At 35.8% G+C, this 20,542-nt stretch overlaps 1 protein-coding gene and 1 long non-coding RNA gene across 2 annotated transcripts; both read left to right on the plus strand.

Annotated features, from left to right (window-relative positions):
* Window positions 1-4,693: 4,693 nt before the first annotated feature.
* Window positions 4,694-6,972, plus strand: LOC110603148 (probable polyamine oxidase 5). Its single transcript, XM_021740839.2, has one exon. The coding sequence runs from the start codon at window positions 5,039-5,041 to the stop codon at window positions 6,716-6,718; it is 1,680 nt and encodes a 559-aa protein (XP_021596531.1). The 5' UTR covers window positions 4,694-5,038; the 3' UTR covers window positions 6,719-6,972.
* Window positions 6,973-17,778: 10,806 nt separating this feature from the next.
* Window positions 17,779-19,527, plus strand: LOC110604131. Its single transcript, XR_002486207.2, has 2 exons — window positions 17,779-18,094; window positions 18,555-19,527. It is a non-coding gene; the product is annotated as an uncharacterized LOC110604131 (long non-coding RNA).
* The last annotated feature ends 1,015 nt before the right edge of the window (window positions 19,528-20,542 follow it).

Genomic DNA, 20,542 nt, shown 5'->3' on the forward strand with positions numbered 1-20,542 from the left:
TATAGAGGTAATTACAGTAGACAGCCTTCTAGAGCTGTAAATTCTGGTAATCATTAGAATAATGTAAAAGAAAAGCGAGACAGTAAGGGAAAGGCAGTCATCAATACAACAGACAAAGAAGGCAAAACCAATCCTTATCAGAAACCAACTGAAGACATATGTTATCGTTGCAGGCAATCTGGATATCGATCGAATAATTTTCTAGAATGCAGGGGAGTTAATAATGATCGTTAACAGGTTAATGTCGTTGAAGAGATGGTTGAATCTGAGGAGGAAGTAGATGAAGATATTGGTTTATTACTGGTTCTGAAGATGGGGAGGTTACCTATATAGTGAAGAAAATTTTATGCTCGACGAAATAGGAGGATGAGACGTAAAGAAGAAAGATTTTCCAGACGAAGTGTCGAGTGAGAGAAGTGATTTGCCGGCTAATTATAGATAGTTGCAGTTGTAAGAATCTAATAGTTAAGCAATTGGTGGAGAAACTGCAATTGCCTACATAGTCTCACCCTTCGCTGTACAAAGTTGGGTGAATTAAGAAAGGTCCGGCAATTGAAATCAATAGAATCTAAAAGAGTGCCTATTTCAATTGGTAAATCTTATATTAAATCTGTTAATTGTGATGTTGTGGACATGTATTGCTGTGGAATTTTGTTAGGTCATCCTTGGCAGTTTGATATTGATGCATTGCATAAAGGGAAGGAGAATTCATATATGTTTATATAGAATCGGAAGAATATTACTATTTTGCCTTCTAATTCTGCGAAACATTTTAAAGCGGAAGGGAAAACTGCTGTTGCTATTTTTGCAGGAGTGCAAAGGCTATCAGGTGCAATTGAGAAGTCTGGAGGCATACTAGCTTTATTAGTGAGCATAAAAGGAGAAGTGGATGATGCACTATCTTTACCACCACCCGTCAAAAAGCTGTTGGAGGAGTTTCCTAAGGTAGTGGAGGAACCTTCAAAGCTTCCACCTTTGCGAGATATTCAACATCAGATTGATCTCATTCCTGGATCCAAATTACTGAATCTGCTTCATTACAAGATGAGCCCAAAAGAGAGTAAAATCCTTCAAGAACAGGTTGAAGAGTTATTGAAGAAGGGGCATATTCAGGAGAACATTAGTCCTTGTGGTGTCCCTGCCTTATTAATTCTAAAGAAAGATGAAACTTGGAGAATATGTGTGGATAGTAGAGCCATCAATAGGATTACGATTCAGTATCAATTTCCTATTCCTCGCCTAGATGACATGTTGGATCAGTTATCAGAGTCTGAAGACTTCTCTAAGATCGATCTTAAAAGTGGCTATCACCAAGTTCGATTTAAGGAGGGAGATAAATGGAAGACAACCTTTAAAACTAAAGAAGGCTTGTATGAGTGGCTTGTTATACCGTTTGGTTTGATGAATGCACCTAGCATGTTTATGCGGCTTATGAACCAAGTTTTGCATCATTTCTTACGCAAATTCATGGTTGTTTATTTTGATGACATCTTGATTTTTAGTCGCAATGAAGAAAAATATTTACAGTACATCCGTCAAGTCATGACAACCTTATAAGAAAATGAGTTAGTTATTAATTTAAAAAAAATGAATCTATATGACGGAGCATGTTCTGTTTCTTGGATCTGTTGTTAGTGCAGAAGTGATACATGTTAATGAGAAGAAGGTAGAAGTAATACGAAACTGGCCTATTTATAGAAGTATTACATAAGTTCACAGCTTTCATAGACTTGCTACTTTCTATTGGTGTTTTATCTGAAATTTTAACAGTATCGTTGCTCCTATTACAGATTGTTTGAAAAAAAAGAGAGTCCATAAATTTACTTGGACTGACTCTGCCAACAAAAGTTTTAAGGAGATTAAAGATAAACTTACTTTTGCCCTTATTCTTTCTCTACCTAATTTTGATAAATTGTTTGAGGTTGAATGTGATGCTTATGGAGTTGAGATTGATTATTCACACATATCATCAATCTTTGATTCACTTTAAGACTAAAAAACATGTGAATAAAATGCATACTAGATGGGCAGCTTATTTTGGAGTTTTTCATTATGTCATAAAACATAAGACTGGCCATAGTAATAAGGTAGCAGACACTTTGAGTAGGAGGGCTAATTTGTTGATTACAGTTAGTCAAGAGGTCATAAGTTTTGAATTTTTGAAAGATTTATATGTTGCAGATGATGATTTTGCTGATATATGGGCGAAGGTCCAAACTCATCAGCCGCTGATGGGTTCTTGATACATGATAGATTTATTTTTAAGGAGAATGGGTTATGCATTTCTCATTATTCTCTACGAAAAAAATTGATTCGAGAGGTCCATGATGGATGTTTGAGTGGTCATTTGAGGCGTGACAAGACTATTATTGGTTTAGAGGAGCATTTTTATTAGCCATAATTGAAAAAGAATACAGGACGGATAGTACAGAGGTGCTCAGTTTGTCAAACTCAAAAGGGTCATATCCAGAATACGGGCTCATATACTCCATTACCTATTCTAGAATACCCTTGGGAGGACTTGACTATGGATTTTATTCTTGATCTTCCATGTACTCAACGTGAATCTGATTCCATTTTTGTTATCGTTGACAAGTTCTCCAAAATAATATATTTCATTCCTTGCAAGAAATCTAATAATACTTCTCATATTGCAAAACTGTTTTTCTAGGAAATTGTTCATTTACATGTATTGTTAAGACCATTACTTCTGACAAAGATGTGAAGTTTTTAGCCCACTTCTGGATGACTTTATGGAAGTGTTTTGCGACTGAACTTCGATACAGTGGTGCTGCTCATCCTCAAACTGATAGCCAAACTGAAATGGTGAACCACACTTTTAGCAATCATCTGCATTGCATTTGCAGTAATAAGAAAATTGCTTGAGATTATTATCTTGTCCAAGCAGAATTTGCTTACAATAATTCTGTCCACAGCTCTACAAAGATATCATCCTCTACAGTTGTGTACAAGAGAATATCAGCACATACAGTTGATCTTATTGTCCTTTCTATAGGTTTTCAAGTATTGCAGCAAACAACTTAGCAAATTAGCATGTAGACGTTTTCAAACTAGTACAACAATGTCTTGTGGAAGCCAATGACAAGTATAAAGCTGCAGTTGATAAACATAGGCATTTCAAGTCCTTCAATATCGGTGATGAAGTTATGGTGTATCTGCACAAGGAACGTGGTGGGGGACAGAAAAAACTTGACTCAAAGAAGATTAGTTTATTTCGGATTATTCAGAAGATTAATGATAATGTCTATATGTTTGATCTCCTAAGTTATATGAAAATTTTCAAGGCGTTTAACGTGACGGATCTATTTCAGTGCTACGCTGCTGATGATAATTCGAGATCAAATTCTTTACAAGTAGAGGAGAATGATACAGAGTAATTAGTTTTGAATTTTATAGCAGATTTAGACCACGCCTAACTTCTACTACCGATGTCAATTGGAGGTCCACAATAATTTTTTTTAAAAAAAATTTCGAGACGCATGACTTTCAAAAGTATGATGAGTACCATAGGTCTAGTCACAAAGTTCAAAACGAAAATTCTGATCGTTTAAGAGTTAATTTTACAATTTCATTATTTTTTAAAATTTTTTCATAACTTTTCATATTAAACTTTTTTCTATTATAAATAATTTTTTTATTGGCTGGTTGAGATATGATCTAATTTTTAAGAGAATTTAATAAAAAATTTAAATTTTTAGCATTTTATTTTCTAAATTTCATTTTAACAGTTAAAACATTATTAATTAAAATTTTTAATATAGTTTAAATAGTTCTATTTCACCAGAGTTTGAAGAGGTTCTATCTGGTCCATTTAAGGTAAAGTTATTCTTTTTTTTTTTTAATTATATGATAATGCCTTTTTTTTCTGTTTAAAAAATTTGTGGAATTTTTCTTTTTCTTTTTATATAAATTTAATAATAATAAAAGGTATTTCCTTTTTTCTTTTGAGAAGCTTTTGTTTTTCATGGAAGTTAAAAGTTAAAATATCAAAAGCTCTTTTTTAATAATTACTTGATCAATTAAATGTTTTTTTTATATAAATTTAATAATTATTATTATTTTCTTTTTTTATGAAAATATAAATTTTTTTAAATTTATTCAAATATATTTATGATCAGATTAAATCTGTGAGTGCGATCAATTAAATGTTATAATTGTAATATAAATATATAGAAATATTTAAATAATATTGAAGAGTGCATATGATCTTTGTAGATATTATTTTATATTAATTAGAAAATTATTTTTAATATATATGATCTAGTGGATGTTTATATACATAAAGACGAGTACCACTACTCTCATATTGCTCCAAAATTCAATTATTTGAAGCATAAAAGGATTAAAGAAAATTAAAATAAAAAAAGCTCAATAATGATTATTTCCTTTGCATTATTATTATTATTATTATTATTTACAGTTATTATTGGTCAACTCTAGATTGGGATCATTACAATTTACATGGGTTTGACCCATCCAACGATTGCCCATCAACTGATCAGAACGAATGAATTGATCAGCTGGTGGGCCGTCCATAGCCCATTTTACATGTGAGCTGGTTGGTGAAAGGCACTATCAACCTTTAATTGTTCTTCCCCATCTGCATAATAATTTCATTTTCTTCGCCGTTAGTTACCGTTTCATAGCTTCAATTTTTTGCCCTAGCAGTAAAAAATGGCTTCCACAATTGACATTAATTGGGACTCTGATGTTATAAATGGCACTGAGAAACCCTAGGGAGATGATTTTAGAGAGTGGTTTTCTTTTGGGTATCAGCAAATATTTACTAATATTCAAGAAAAGTAGTGCCCTGTCTTTATTAGAGAAAAATAAATAAATAAATTATGTAAAAAGAAGCAGCAGACACACACCCTTTTCTCTTATAAATTTCTTCATATCAGTAATTCAATATCACCTCACAGATTCTTTTCTGCACTCTTTTCTACCTTTTCCCTCTGTTTCTGGTTGTTGTCATCTTTCCTTTCTTTGTGCTGCTGAATCTTGCTACCTAGCAACAATGGTGGCGAAGAAGCCAAGAGTTGTGATTATTGGAGCAGGAATGGCTGGTCTCACGGCTGCAAACAAGCTCTACACTTCTGCTAGCTCAAAAGACTTGTTTGAGCTCTGTGTTGTGGAAGGTGGCAACAGAATTGGTGGCAGAATCAACACTTCTGAATTTGGTGGTGACCGGATAGAGATGGGAGCAACATGGATCCATGGCATTGGAGGCAGCCCAGTTCACAAAATTGCTCAACAAATCAATTCCCTTGAGTCTGAGCAGCCATGGGAGTGCATGGATGGATACATGGACGAGCCAAAGACTGTAGTCGAAGGTGGGTTTGAGCTCAATCAATCACTGGTTGAGTCCATATCCACTCTTTTCAAGAACCTGATGGATTTTTCTCAGGGGAAATTGATTGAAAGCAGGGAAAACTCTCAAGGAGTTGATTTCTACAAGCTTGCAGCTAAAGCATATAAGACCTGTAAAAGCAATGGTGGTGTCTCTAGTAAGCTGAGTGTTGGTGCTTTTCTCCGACAAGGCTTGTCTGCTTACTGGGATTCTGTGAAAGATGAAGAAGAAAAGATGAAAGGGTATGGCAATTGCAGCAAAAAGTTGCTAGAGGAATCCAATTTTGCAATGCATGAAAATGCACAAAGGACTTATACTTCTGCAGGAGATCTCCAGACTCTAGATTTTGATGCAGAAAGTGAGTATCGGATGTTTCCAGGCGAAGAAATCACCATTGCGAAAGGCTACTTAAGCATAATCGAATCACTGGCTTCTGTTCTGCCCAAGGGTCTAATCCAATTAGGCAAGAAGGTGGCAAGAATCGAATGGCAACCTGAGGCTCAACAATCAATGGAAAATGGGTATGCGAATAGGCCAGTGAAGCTACATTTCTGCGATGGATCGGTTATGTGCTGCGACCATGTTGTGGTCACAGTATCACTGGGAGTACTTAAAGCCGGAATCAGTCAAGATTCAGGTATGTTCAGTCCACCTCTTCCATTTTTCAAGACTCAGGCTATAACAAAGCTTGGATATGGCGTTGTTAACAAGCTATTTTTGCAATTGAGTTCAAACCATGCTGGTGAAGACGAAGATTGCAGCAAGTTTCCCTTCTTGCAAATGGCTTTTCATCGAGCAGACTCAGAGTTGAGGCATAAGAAGATACCTTGGTGGATGAGAAGGACAGCTTCAATATGTCCAATTTACAAGAACTCTAGCGTGTTGCTGTCTTGGTTTGCCGGAAAAGAAGCTGTTGAGCTTGAATCACTGAGTGATGAAGAGATTATTAATGGGGTTTCAGCATCAATATCTAGCTTTTTACAATCACCCCAGAAGCAAGTTAATGGAAATTCTCTTGAATTCTGCAATGGAAGTGTGGGAAGCTCAAATGGAAATGAATTGAAATTCAGCAAGGTTTTGAAGAGCAAATGGGGGAGTGATCCTCTGTTCTTGGGATCTTACAGTTATGTAGCAGTTGGATCAAGTGGAGATGATATGGATTCATTAGCAGAGCCATTGCCTGTTAAGCTTGGCAGCCATGAATCTGCAGGGTGTCCTCCACTTCAAATTCTATTTGCAGGGGAGGCAACGCATAGAACTCACTATTCTACTACCCATGGTGCTTATGTTAGTGGCCTTAGAGAAGCCGACAGGCTTCTCCAACACTATCGTTGTGTTGGGGTTTAGACACTTAGTACTATAAAAATAATATATATATATATATAATTTAAAATTTTGTTAGACACTTATTTTGGTGATTTTTTTTTCTTCCCATTTTCTATTTTCCATCTAAAACATGTTTCTTTCTCTTTCTATAAAGTTAAACGAGTAATGAGTGGAAGCAAAGAAGAAAAATTAGGGAGGGACGAAAGAGATAGATGGGGACATTTTTAGATGTATTGCCTGAATTAAAAGAAGCTTCTTTTATATTTTCTATGGCATAATTCTCTCTGTTTAAGTTTTTTTTTTTTTTTTTTTGCCCTTTTCGATTTTAGACTCTTAGAGCAAAAACCCAATTCAAAGATTGTATTTTGCATTGAATATTCCAAAGGTTAAAGCAAAAGAAACATAAGATAGAAAAACTTTGGATCCCCACTTGTGGTTAAGTGTTTGTTGCTTAGACAGGATCCGCTAAATCCGGCTCTTTCCAGCTTGGAGTCCCTTCAGAAGTAGCTTTCTTTCTCTGGCCATAATGCAGTTGTGCTCGCAAATCCAAACAAGCCCTTGCTTCAACACGAAAATCAAAAACATAGAATTGGAGATTAGGGTATAGACAACTTTGGACAATCAAATCACCTGCGCATACAGGCTTATATGATTCACATGATGAAAATGTGGATAGTTCTCTCTTATCGTACACCTCCTGCATGGAATTGTAGCTTATGGAGATGGTTCAATCATAGTGGTTTTCAAAAATGTCCTTAACAATGAGACATAGCTAGAGAAGGTGATGGTGATCTGATTGCGTTGATTTGATCTTTAAGAGGGACCCATCACAATGATAGGTCCCATTCATGCAAACGTTGATAGCCAAGGCAAATGCAGCAAGAAGACATACACTAAGACAGTTTTTTTAACTTTGCTTTAGTGTAGAAACACCAATGGCCGACCCACTTGGTACCCATTAGATTTATCTGCAGACACCAAATCCTTACTCTGCTTGCTAAAGACAGAAAATGACTGTCCATTACCAAATATTATTTTTTCCTCCAAAGCTAATATCACACGCAATTACGACACTAGAGTCAGAGTCGTTTCACTGATTTTACCATACCACTGTGACAAAAGTTTCTGATTCTACACACATCTTAATTGATATGAAACTCAAATCAACCTATGAATTCGTTATTTAATAATTATCAATTTTTTTAAGTTCATTCTAGAGATTACAAAGCCTCCATCATTGGTCCCTACATGTTGGTAATAATTGAGATTTTGTGGAACGTTTAATTACATTAATATACTAAATAAATGAATGAATAAATACAAAATACAAAATAGTTTCCAAATCTATCTTAATTTCTTAAACTTTGGATTTGGTACTTATGTGGTGTTTTCTATGAAGACATGGAGCATGGTCAAAATCAAGAGACCTATGCCTAGAGACTGCATTATTGTAAGATTTTTGCCAGGTAGACTCTACTCTACTATCCTCCCAAAAACACTGGAAGGGCCCACTTTTTTTTTTTTTTTTTGAATCACTCTTAGATGATTTTGGAGATCACACCACCAATCTGTCACCCAGTCCTTGTCTGTTTCATAAACAAACAAATGAAATGAGAATCTTCATATCCCACAGCTTAATTATTTTTTACCTGGACCCCCTCTGTTTTTCCCCCTCTCTAATTCATCATTATCATCACCTTTGTTTCTGTTTTTCTTTTTGTTTTTAGGCAAGTTCTTTGTGCTCCTTCCCTTCTTTATCAACTCTCTCTTTCTACACTCTTTCTCATTCACTTTCTATTTTTTAACCATTTAGGAATGAATCCTTTTGATTTTGCTAAGCTTTTCTTCATTTTTGATAACCTTCTGATTTGAGATACAGTCACAGTAAACTGGAGTTATAAAGCTAGTTGAATCAATATTACTTGCTTCACAAGAAATACATTAAAATTAAGGTATGAGAGTTTTGAAATATTATATTATATTTTTTTATCACAATAAAATTTTATTTTTATTTTTATTTTATTTATAATCGTAGATTTTATGGTCGAAGCACGTTAAATTTTGTATATTTTATTTTTATTTTTCTTTTTCTTATTTTATAATATTATAATTGATAAGTGATGACCGCTGAGCATTGATATTCAGATTGAGATTATGTACTCTTTCTGGTCAGTCTGGTCATAGGAGCAGCTATCTTCGAGAAGTCCTGTACGAACCTCCTATAGTAGCCTGCCAAACCCAGAAAACTCTTAATCTCTGTCACTGTCGTGGGTATAGGCCAGTTGGCTACTGCCTCTACCTTCTTGGGATCTACTGTTATTCCTTCCTCTGATACTACATGTCCCAAAAAGGCAATGCTCTTTAGCCAGAACTCGCACTTGGAGAACTTGGCATACAAGCCATGCTCTCTCAAGGTTTGAAGCACTAGACGCAGATGCTGGGCATGCTCCTCTGCATTCCTGGAGTACACCAAGATATCATCAATAAAGACGATCACAAAACGATCCAAGTACTCCCTGAAAACTCTATTCATGAGATCCATGAATGCTGCAGGGGCGTTAGTCAACCCGAACGGCATCACAAGGAACTCATAATGCCCATATCTGGTTCTGAAAGCAGTCTTGGATACATCTCCTTCCCTGATCTTCAACTGATGGTATCCGGATCTCAGATCTATTTTAGAAAAACAACCTGCTCCTGCCAGCTGGTCGAATAGATCATCGATCCTGGGTAAAGGATACTTGTTTTTGATAGTGACTTTGTTCAACTGTCTGTAGTCGACACAAAGGCTAAGAGGTCCATCCTTCTTTCTGACAAATAATACTGGAGCACCCCAGGGTGAGGTACTCGGGCGGATGAAACCCTTAGCTACCAAATCTTGTAACTGCTCTTTCAACTCTCACAACTCTGCTGGTGCCATCCGGTAGGGAGGAATAGAGATCGGTCTGGCATTGGGCATCCTCAGTACCAGACTCTGAACTCTATTTCCCTATCCGGTGGGAGTCCTGGAAGCTCTTCCGGGAACACATCTGGGAAGTCTCGCACAACTGGTACTGAGGATGGTTCCCTAACCTGACTGTCTAGCTCTCTCACATAAGCTAGGAACCCCTGACACCCCTTCCTTAACATCCTACGAGCCTGGAGGGCTGATATCAAACCCCTAGGTGTCCCTCTCCTGTCTCCTCTGAAGACACACTCTGACCCATCCTGGTCTCTGACACTAACTACCTTGTCTCTACAGTTCAGGGTAGCATCATACGTAGATAACCAGTCCATCCCTAGAATGACATCAAAATCTGTCAACTCTAGAACCACCAGGTCAACTGGAAGGTATCTACTCTCTATGCACACTGGACTGAACCGACAGACTGACTCTGCCAAAGATGGATCACATTTGGGTCCACTGACCCATAGAGGACACTCTAACTCAGACACCATCAGACCCAACCTCTCTGCAGCTCTAGAAGAAATGAAAGAGTGAGAAGCACCGGGGTCCATTAAAGCATACACCTCTGAACTCCCAATGATGAGATTACCTGACACCACCGTGTTCGAAGTGTCTGCCTCCTGCTGAGTCAGGGTGAAAATCCGTGCTGGGGCTGACGGACCTGCACCTCGGGAACCCATCCCTGATGAAGAGGCTGACCCTCTTCCTCTGCCTCTACCACTGCTCTGTGGTACGGCTGAAGCTGCTGGCTGTGCTACACTGCCAGAAGTCATCTGCTGAGACGGTGCAACCAAAGTCGCCTGAGGACATTCCCGTGCCATATGTCCTTCCTGCCCACATCTGAAACAGGCTGAAGTCCCCAACAGACAAACTCCTCGGTGTAGTCTTCCACATTTCTTACATACTTGGCTGCTTGTGCCAGAACCTGAGCTTCTACCCATGCCAAAACTGGATTTCACTCTGCCCCAGAATTTCTTCTTCTTCCCTTTTTCCTTCTCTCCTCTCCTATCTCCTGAAGAAGCTCCTTCAGTAGCTTTCGAACCTGAGGACTGTGTCATCTGCCGCTTAGCTGTCTCTTGAAAAGTGACACTTGCCTCCATCATTCTTGCTGCATCAACTATAGAGTGAAAACTCTCTTTATCAGCTGCCTGGATCAAAGAGAAATACCGAGGGTGTACCCTCATGGCATATCTCCTCGCTTTCTTCTTCTCAGTATCGTACGCTTAGCCCACATACTGAAACAAACTCAAAAACTTGTCAGTATACGCATCAACACTCATCCCTTCCGTCTGTCTTAACTGTTCAAATTCCACCATCTTCATCTCTCTGGAACTATCAGGAAAAGCCCACCCTGCAAATTCATTGGCGAACTCTTCCCATGTCATATTGTCGATTCCGGACTCCACATAATGCTTGAACCATTCTCTCGCCTTTTTGCACTTTAATGTGAATCCTGCCATCTCAATGGCCCTCTGATCATCAGCTCCCAACTCACTAGCTATCATTCTCACTGCACTGAGATACTCAAAGGGATCATCTCCTGTATTGAACTTAGGGGCATCCAACTTCAAGTACTCTGTCATCTTCACCTTACTTCCCCCTGAAGAACTGGGTTGCTGTACTTCAACAACAGGGGCTACTGGTTCAGGTGGTGGTGGTGGAGGTACTGTTTCTCTAGGTTCAGATTGTGCTGAGCTTGTTGGATAAGGTGGAGGTGGATACATGGGATAGGGTGGATAAAAGGATGGATAAGGCATGTAGGGCATGTAGGGTGGATATGGAGCAAAGCTGGAGTAATCCGACGTACCTCCCATCGGATACCCTGGGCCCTGTGGAAAGGGTGGATAGCCATATCCCGAGGCCTGTGCACCTCCCTGTGCCTCCCCCATACCTTCTTCTGAACTTCCTACACCCATACTTACATCTCTACTCTGTTCAGCACCCCTAGCTTCTCTTTCTTCCTCTAATCTTCCTCCTCTGTTTACTCCTCTGCTGCTCTCGTCAGAAGACCTTCTAGGGTCTTGTGACATTCCCTCCCCGCTTGACCTGTGAGTCCTTGCTCTTGGCAAAGCAGGAGGACGAGCAGCTGGTTCCTCACTTACTGATGGGACTCTAGTCAATCTCGCTGATCGACGAGTTCCTCGCATCTTAACTCGCTGAAAAACAACATATAGCATAGCACATAAGCACATATTCATCATATATCATAATGCACATGTATATAGCATGGCATTTCACATCATCATCATGTAGACAGGACGAACATCCTATCCTAGTGGACATGTTTTCCTATTGTGCTTGACCTACTACACCTCTATGAGCCCCTCTTTCTCTATAGGTCCGACCATACGAACCGTGTGCTCTGATACCACTCTGTAACAGCCCGGAAACCGAACCATTACCGGCACTAGGATCCAGATCGGCTTAAGGCCGCCGGGACCCGTAGTAAGCCTACTATGACCTCTGTGTACCTGTGAAACCTCATACATGATCATACATTTTCTTTAAAAATTGAACACTTTCTTTCTCATTTCTTTTCCAGGGCTTACCCTGTGCATGGCTTTCATCACATACATCTCATAAAACATTTACATAAAAAGATCATGTATACACAAGGGTAACTAGTCAAGCACAATCTATACACTGTCTCTTTATCATACATGTCCACACGAGCTATTACAAACTATGTACTCTTCCTGTACCCTGCTGACTTCCCTCTGGACTCTGAACCTGCAAAACTGGGGTTAAGGGAGTGGGGTGAGCTACTAGAGCCCAGTGAGTAAATAAAAACAGGTAATAAGACATGCTCTCATGAAATGCATCACATCACAAGTAAATCACATCATCTCAGTAGGACGGATCAAACTCCCTCAAATTGAGTCTGGTCCCCGCAGGGCTGTTCCAGAACTCCACATCATCTGGGGTACCTTGGTACCATGTGCCTGGTCCCCGTAGGACTGTTCCAGGTCTTTCCTGGAGGGCTAATGAATCCAAAACTAGGTCCATACCGTATCATAGAAGCAATGTACAAGGAGCAGTGCCAAGTACAAGGATAGATGCAATGCGCCATATTCGTGTTTACTAATGCACTCAACCTAAAGCATAGTCATGATGCATGAAACATGATAAAATATCCATTTCGCATATTAAAACATTACAGTTAGTTCCCCTCACCTCTGACTCTCTTTGAACTGACTCTGCAGGTTCTGAACTGTGCTCACTGTTGACCACTCTGATTCCTCTGGTCCGTTCCTACACAGGTGGACTTATATGAAGGATCAAACTATCACATAAACATCTCTTCTAATCTCCCCAAACCCCTCTAAAAGCTCCTAAAACAATCACATAAAACATGCAAAAGAAGGCTGGACAGGGCACTTTCGGCGGCAGGTTCGGCGGCCGAAACCCCACTCCAGAGACGAAACTCATGCATGTTCGGCGGCACCTTCGGCGGCCGAAGGTCTCGTCCAGAGACGAAACTCACACACTTTCGGCGGCCGAACTTCCTCTTTCGGCGGCCGAAAGTCCCTTTCTAAACCGAAAGCCTAGCTTTCGGGGGCAACTTTTGGCAGCCGAAACTGCCTCCACAAAGGGTTCGGCGGCCGAACCTTCCTTCGGCGGCCGAACCTGGTTTTGCCCGAAGGGCAGAACCTGCTCTGCTTCATGCAAACTTTGCCCAAAATCCTACCACATGCATATCAACTACTCCCAACTAGCATATACACATATATATGCACATATATATGCACAAAGGGGTCCAAACTAACCTAAAACCCCAAACAACATCAGCAAACACTTAATCATGCTGTAACACCAAAAACCTCCCTTAAACCTAAACATGCATACTACCCACAAACTTCATAAAACCTTCAAAAATCATCATAGAAACTCAGGATCTTCACTTACCCCACTCCCTTAACCCCAGTTTTGCAGGTTCAGAGTCCAGAGGGAAGTCAGCAGGGTACATGAAGAGTACATAGTTTGTAATAGCTCGTGTGGACATGTATGATAAAGAGACAGTGTATAGATTGTGCTTGACTAGTTACCCTTGTGTATACATGATCTTTTTATGTAAATGTTTTATGAGATGTATGTGATGAAAGCCATGCACAGGGTAAGCCCTGGAAAAGAAATGAGAAAGAAAGTGTTAAATTTTTAAAGAAAATGTATGATCATGTATGAGGTTTCACAGGTACACAGAGGTCATAGTAGGCTTACTACGGGTCCCGGCGGCCTTAAGCCGATCTGGATCCTAGTGCCGGTAATGGTTCGGTTTCCGGGCTGTTACAGATTTAGTCTTTGTAGGAGAGTCAGGTCCAAAAGAGTAAGTGTGATTCTATCGGTATGAACGTCAGAAGAGAATTAAATTGTTGTCTCACAATAGTGAACGGCAGATACGCCTGTATATACGGTTCTGTATGATAACGACAAATAGTGTTTATTTGTCGTGGCCGGGTGATGATTATGTATCACTAGAGGACAAGCAAAAAAAGAATATAAAAGAGGAATATAACCCATTCAGATCAACCTTACTCATATACACTTAAAATCTAACTTTTTCTAAATTGCAGATCAATAAATATTTAATATTATGTATTTATTTCAACAAATTAGGAGTAGAAGTGCAACACCTCCTAATTCTGATTTCTTTATGCTTAATTTGTAAAAGAAAAAATAAACTGCAAAAGTTAATCAAGCGCACGCAGCTTTAAAGTGATCAAAAGTTGACACTGATGTGCTAAGAAAAGAAAAAGAAGAGCATTTCAAATTGATGATGGTATTAATTAATTAATTAATTAGACCTAGTACTTATCATGTTAAATTTTTAATTAATCTTTGGTCGTTGCTTTTCATTTAACAAGTGAAAATATTAAAAAGTTTCAGTTATTTAGTTGAATGGTTTTAATCATCTTCCTTTTTTGAAATTATGGAGATTGTGGAACCCATTCATCAATTTCCAAATTCCACCTCAGTATTCATGTCCAAGATCTTTAGAATTAAACCGATCCCTTTGCTTTTTTTCTTTTAAAAAAGAAAATCTTTGAAAGTCCAAATCACATTCTCTCTCTCTCGAAAACTGTTTTTGAGTTTTTTTGAGTAAATTATATTTTAATATCTAAATTTTAATGTAATTAACACATTAATTTCAATATTTTTAAAATTCAACATTTAAATTTCTATATAATTACTCCGTCTAAATTAAAGATATTTTTATCAATAATTTCATTGATAAAAAAAAAAGTAAACATTTCAAATATCTAAAATAACCTCATGAATACTTAAATTTTTTACAATATAATGAAAATTTTATATTGTATAAACTATATTTTGATTTATAAGTTTTAGCGTAATTGATGGATCATTTTTTATATTTTTAAAATTAAATTCTTAAATTCATTTACATTTAATCCGTCTAAAATTATAATTTTTTCATTCATTATAGATATTAGTTTAAATCCAGTGAATAGTCAAACTTTTATTAAAAATACAATTTATTCCTAAAATAATCTTTATAAAAGTTTATAATATATTTAAAAATTACTTGGTAACACTTAAAAATAATTGAAATTTTAAGTATTTTTTGAATATTTTGAAGTTATAAATATTAAAGTATTTTAATAAATAGAAATCGAAGAATAAAGTGTTAAAAATTGGGTAAATGATATATTATATATAAAAGTTAATAGAGACTTAAATATTTTTTTTAAATAAAAAATAAAAAATAAAAATATTTAAATTATATTATATGAGAACAGACTGATCATATAGAAATTTAAGTGTACGATTTAAAAAATACATGGATTGATTCATTAATTATGTTAAAATCAATGATTCAAGTATAATTTATCCATTTAAAAGTTTTCACACTTTTAATTTAGACAGATTGATTATGAAAAGATTAAAATGTTCGATTTTTAAAATATAAGATTTGATCTATTAATTATACTAAAACTCAAAATCAAAATATAATTTACTTTTTTTCTTATTAAGATATGTTAGCCTTTGCTCTGCTGATTTTGTGGCCTCTCGGCCCTCTCCTATCCGATCATAGTTTTCTCCTTCTCCATTTTAGTGAGGTTGTACGGTTTTTTCTTTTTTTTTTTTTTCTTTTCGTTTGATTTTTGCATGTTGTGGTTTGTGAGGGAAATCTCTTAGTGATCACCTGCCTAATTGTATTTTCTTGTGTTTTAGGCTTTTGTTTCTCTATATTTTTAAAGGTTTTTTAGTGTAAGAACGACGATATTAATCGCAAAAAAATCTTCTATTTCGATAAGAAAACTCTTTTCATTGCCCTAGTGGTGATTTCTTAACTCAATTGTGGAAGTTCTCTTACTTCTTTTCTATTAGTCTAGTTTTATCATCATCTACCATAAACCTTTTGTTGCATGTATCATGTGATAATCTCTCTTTTTTAATAATTATTTATTTTATTATTATTATTTTAATTTCGACTCAATTTAATTTTAAAAATAAACTAAAATTTTGATTAGATTAGCTTAATTCTTTAATCCAATGCTCACCCTGCTATAAAGGAAGAAATTAGGCAGATCTAATCTACTTGTCTTAGATTTGTCCTTTGAATCAAATGTATAATGTGAGTGGTCCACCATTTTTAACCATAACCAAAAAACTACCACTTTAAAACAAAAGCCTTAATGATAAGAACAAGCATGAACATCATCTCCTCTTTGTAATTATGACGCTTCATAGTCAAATTTAAAAAGTTCACACGCTCTAACTCTTAGATATTTATGCTGATATACTATATAAGCATTTCTTTGAAAATTAATAATTATGGGTTGTGGGGCTTGAAAGGAATTATGAATTGATTTTGAAATTAATAATTAGCAATAGTAAAGATTGACTAATGGATTTGTCTTCAAATTGAGGTAGTAGTAGAGACACTTTAAATGAAAAGATTTTAGTACAAATCATCTGATGTTAATGTCATGTATTGTATCTCTTCTTGTCAGTCTTTTCTGGTTGTCCTCATTGTTTTGTACGTGACTTTCATATTTATACTTTTTAATTTCATTAATATTAATGTTATATGATAAAACAAAATTATATAATAAAAGTATGATATGCGCGTCATTCGGAAAATTTGAATATCGTAATACTCAATTTTTCATTAAAATTCATTTTTTTCTTAAATAAATTGAATTTTCATATAAAATTACTGTTAATAAGAAATAATAAAACAAATTACATTACGCTTGTAATTATAGGATTCTATCAATTAGTCGAGATCGATCTAATTTTTAAAAAAAACTATAATTAATTCAATTTTTTTATAATATAAAAGTTTATGATAACAGAAATAAAAATATACAATTCTTACGCTACTTTTAAATTATAAGTAATTTCTTATACTCATTTTATTTTTCAAATTATTGATTTAAGCGTCGAAATGAGTGTTCTAGACATCAACCACCTCGCATTTTTTTCCTTACAGAATTGATCAATCATAACACAACTCTATTTCGATCATGATGCTATAAAAATAAATTTTAAAATATTTTTTATAATTATATTTTAATATCATTATGATTTAAATTTAAAATTTATGTTTAGTAATCTCTATAAAAATTCTATAATATTTTTAATATAATTCATAATCAAATTTAAACATTTAATATTTTTTAGCTTACATAAAATTTGAGTGTGTTATTTTAAATTATAAGGTAAAAAGTATTATAAATTGATTATTAAAGTAAGTTTGAATTTAATTAAATTAGTAAAAAATAAAGTTAATTTCTAATTAAATAATTGATATTATATTTTAAATTTAATAGATCACAAAATTTTTGTTCTTAATAACATTGTTAAATTTTTATTGAAAGTATAATTCTCCCATTTTTTAATCAATTTTTTTTTTATAAAATGGATCAACATAGAAGGATTTTTTTTTTCTATTTCTATTTGTTAAAAATAAAAGTTGAATTTAATATCAATTAATATTTATCATTTTGATAATTATTTTTAAAATGATCTAATTTGAAAATTAATAATAAAATTTTAATATTTAATAATCCTTATTAAAATTATATAATATTTTTAATATCATCCATTAATCCGATTTGAAATCTTTTTCATAACAATCTAAAAGAAAAAACAAGGCTAAGGCGCTAAGTTATGCATTGGGCCTTGTGTCCTGGATTTAGGCCCAATATTGGCCCATTGGTAGCACTGCACTTCCTGTATGGCGGGAAAGTTGGCGGCAATCATCTCATCTGTGGTTCTCCTAACAATTAGGCATTGCAGAAGTAACTAATCTCTTCTTCAAACCCTAACTAACGCTTCACCAACACATAATCAATAAGAAACTGATTCTTATTCCATTGTTGTCTCCATCTCAATGCTAGATCAACCTCTCAATCTCAGAGACAATACTGAGATTAGGGTTTTAATGCCGCTCTCTCCCTCATGTGTGCTTCACTGCGCCACAGGTCTGTCCTCCGCAAACTTTCTTCTCTCTAATATATTTTTATGTATTTCCTCCATTTTCAGCTGGACTGCATGGAAATTGTTGAAGTTGTTAATGATGTTCTGTCATAATTTCACGAACATGATGAACTCCCCTTTGTCGTGTGCGTTCTAGTGATAATTGAGTTCTTTACGGTTTGGTTGATTTTGCATTTTCTCCCTTTTCCATGAGAAAAAAAAAGGGCTTAACCAAAGGAGACATTAATGACTTAACGTTACATCACTGTTCGTCCTTATCCCCTTCTTTATGAACCCCTAAATGATATTTTCTTAATATCTCATACAGAGGAGCTTTGACGAATAATTTTGAGTGATCATTCCTCGTCTATGTTTGAGATTGAAATAATCCATTGAGTTGGTTAAACATTTCAGCGTTGTTTTTTTTGTTCTTTATGTGTTTGTTTCTTGTTCTCTGTTTTGTAGGGGTGCCCTCTTATTTGCTATTATGTACTGCTGCTAGATTCATGGTTTCAGCTTCCCGCTGTAGATATTTGGTCCTGTCAATGCTTGTTTTGAATGTTAAATCAACTGATAGAAGAACCACTGCTGCCTGTCCAGACGATTCTCCCTTAACGACCATGAGTTAACACTGATATTTGCTGCTGGTGGATTTTTTTCCCGTTGCATCTACCATCTATCAATCAGGACTGGTGCCATCCGCTCTTCTTCTGACTCTTGAAAGTGGAAGTTCAAGCTTTAAAGCTCATCTTCCAGCATTTGCTGTTCAAAAGGATCCCCAATTCTTCCATCAAATATTCAACTTTTTCCCGGATACTCAGGTTTAAATACCTACAGATTTGCTGTTTGCTTACTGGCTTCATATAATTCAGAAAACACTAGTTTTCTCGACGAATGGCATAAGACTAGCTAAAGAGGGTCAGTGAGACTTATCAAATGTGTGATCTTATCAGCTCTTACTACTCTCATAGAGCTTAATAGCAAAAATGAAGGCTTTACTCTTTCTTATTCTTAGGAGAATCACCCCACTCCAAAATAGCTGCAAAGCTGGCATCCTGATCTGCGATCACTAGTGATTCCAATGAATTAAAGGCTGCGAAGGGCTGACAATTTGGCGAAACGAAGACTAGATATCTCCTTAAGCGAGATATCTTTAACTCCTTAGTTCCTTAGAAAAGGATAAGAAGGGAGAAGCACGAAAAACCCTAGCTTTCTGTCAATCCTTAGCTCCAACTTGCATCAGATCCTTTTGCCCCATACTCGATAGTTGGCAAAGAACTATACCAGTTTTCAGGACCGGAGCTATCAACCACTCAGCCATCTCTCCTTATCAATGCAAACTGCAAAGAGTGTGTTGAGAATATATCATGTTCTCCCCCATTGTAAAATTGTTCATTAAATGTAATGGTAGAACTGTAGAAACATAACTTTGGTTGTTTCTCATGCCTTGTTCTCAGTGTGTCACCCAGTTTTTTTTTTTTTTCTGACATGCTTTCTGCAGGTTGCTGCAGTAGCATCTTAACCCACTAACATTGAAACATTGTATTTGAATATCTTGCAAGACACCACGAAAAGACTTTTCCTTTTTCAAAACAAGGGATTTTATGAGAGGATTGGATTTTCTCCACTGTGTTGCAATTGGTGCTTTCTCCAACATCAACCATTCATACAAGGGCTCCACTACATGATTGGTTTATGTTGACATAACCTTATCTGATTTGAAATTAATCTAGGAAATTTGGTGCAGTTCATATGCATAAGGCCTGTGCTAATTTGTTCTGTGACTTTCACTTTATGTCCGCTAATATGCTAGCCAGATACTTCCATATGGTTCATATGATGATCTACTTTGAACAACTTGATAATATTGCTTTCCTTCTCTCTTTTGCTTGTCATCATCACTTTTCCTTAACAAGTTATTTATATATTTTTTATTATGAGTTATCTAATTCTGATCATGTTGTCATCTAAGTTACTGTTCTCTATAAGACAATACTCCACATTTATGGGGATATTTAACATTTTGTTTCATTCTAATTTCCTATCAAATTTATCTCATCAGATTAACAATTGTATAACATCCATTTTGTTACTTATGCAACAGAAGTCTAGGTTCAATGGTAGAGTTTCTGATTGAATTAGTTTCTGTGTTATCAGATGCCATTTTTAGACCAACATGGTGGGGCATAACATTAGAGTTTTCGTCAAAACTGTCATTTTCTAACGCATATTTCCCCTGAAAGAACCACTTGTTGAGGACAATTTTTCAACAATTAGTTCACAGTACAAGCTAGTTTGTCACTTTGTCCTGTCAAGAAACAATTCAGTCCAAACTTTGAGCCATATGGCGGAGGTTGCATCAACTCATCCCAAAAGTTTTCTGGTAGTCTTATTTCTTACTCCATGTGAATATCCAAAAAAAATGAAAATAAAAATAAAACAAGAAAACCTCT

The sequence above is a fragment of the Manihot esculenta genome, chromosome 16, assembly GCF_001659605.2.
Source record: "Manihot esculenta cultivar AM560-2 chromosome 16, M.esculenta_v8, whole genome shotgun sequence".
Taxonomy (NCBI): domain Eukaryota; kingdom Viridiplantae; phylum Streptophyta; class Magnoliopsida; order Malpighiales; family Euphorbiaceae; genus Manihot; species Manihot esculenta.

Bases quoted from the DNA above. Each gene is read 5' to 3' on its own strand.
- LOC110603148 (XM_021740839.2), top strand. From the start codon at position 5,039: ATGGTGGCGAAGAAGCCAAGAGTTGTGATTATTGGAGCAGGAATGGCT.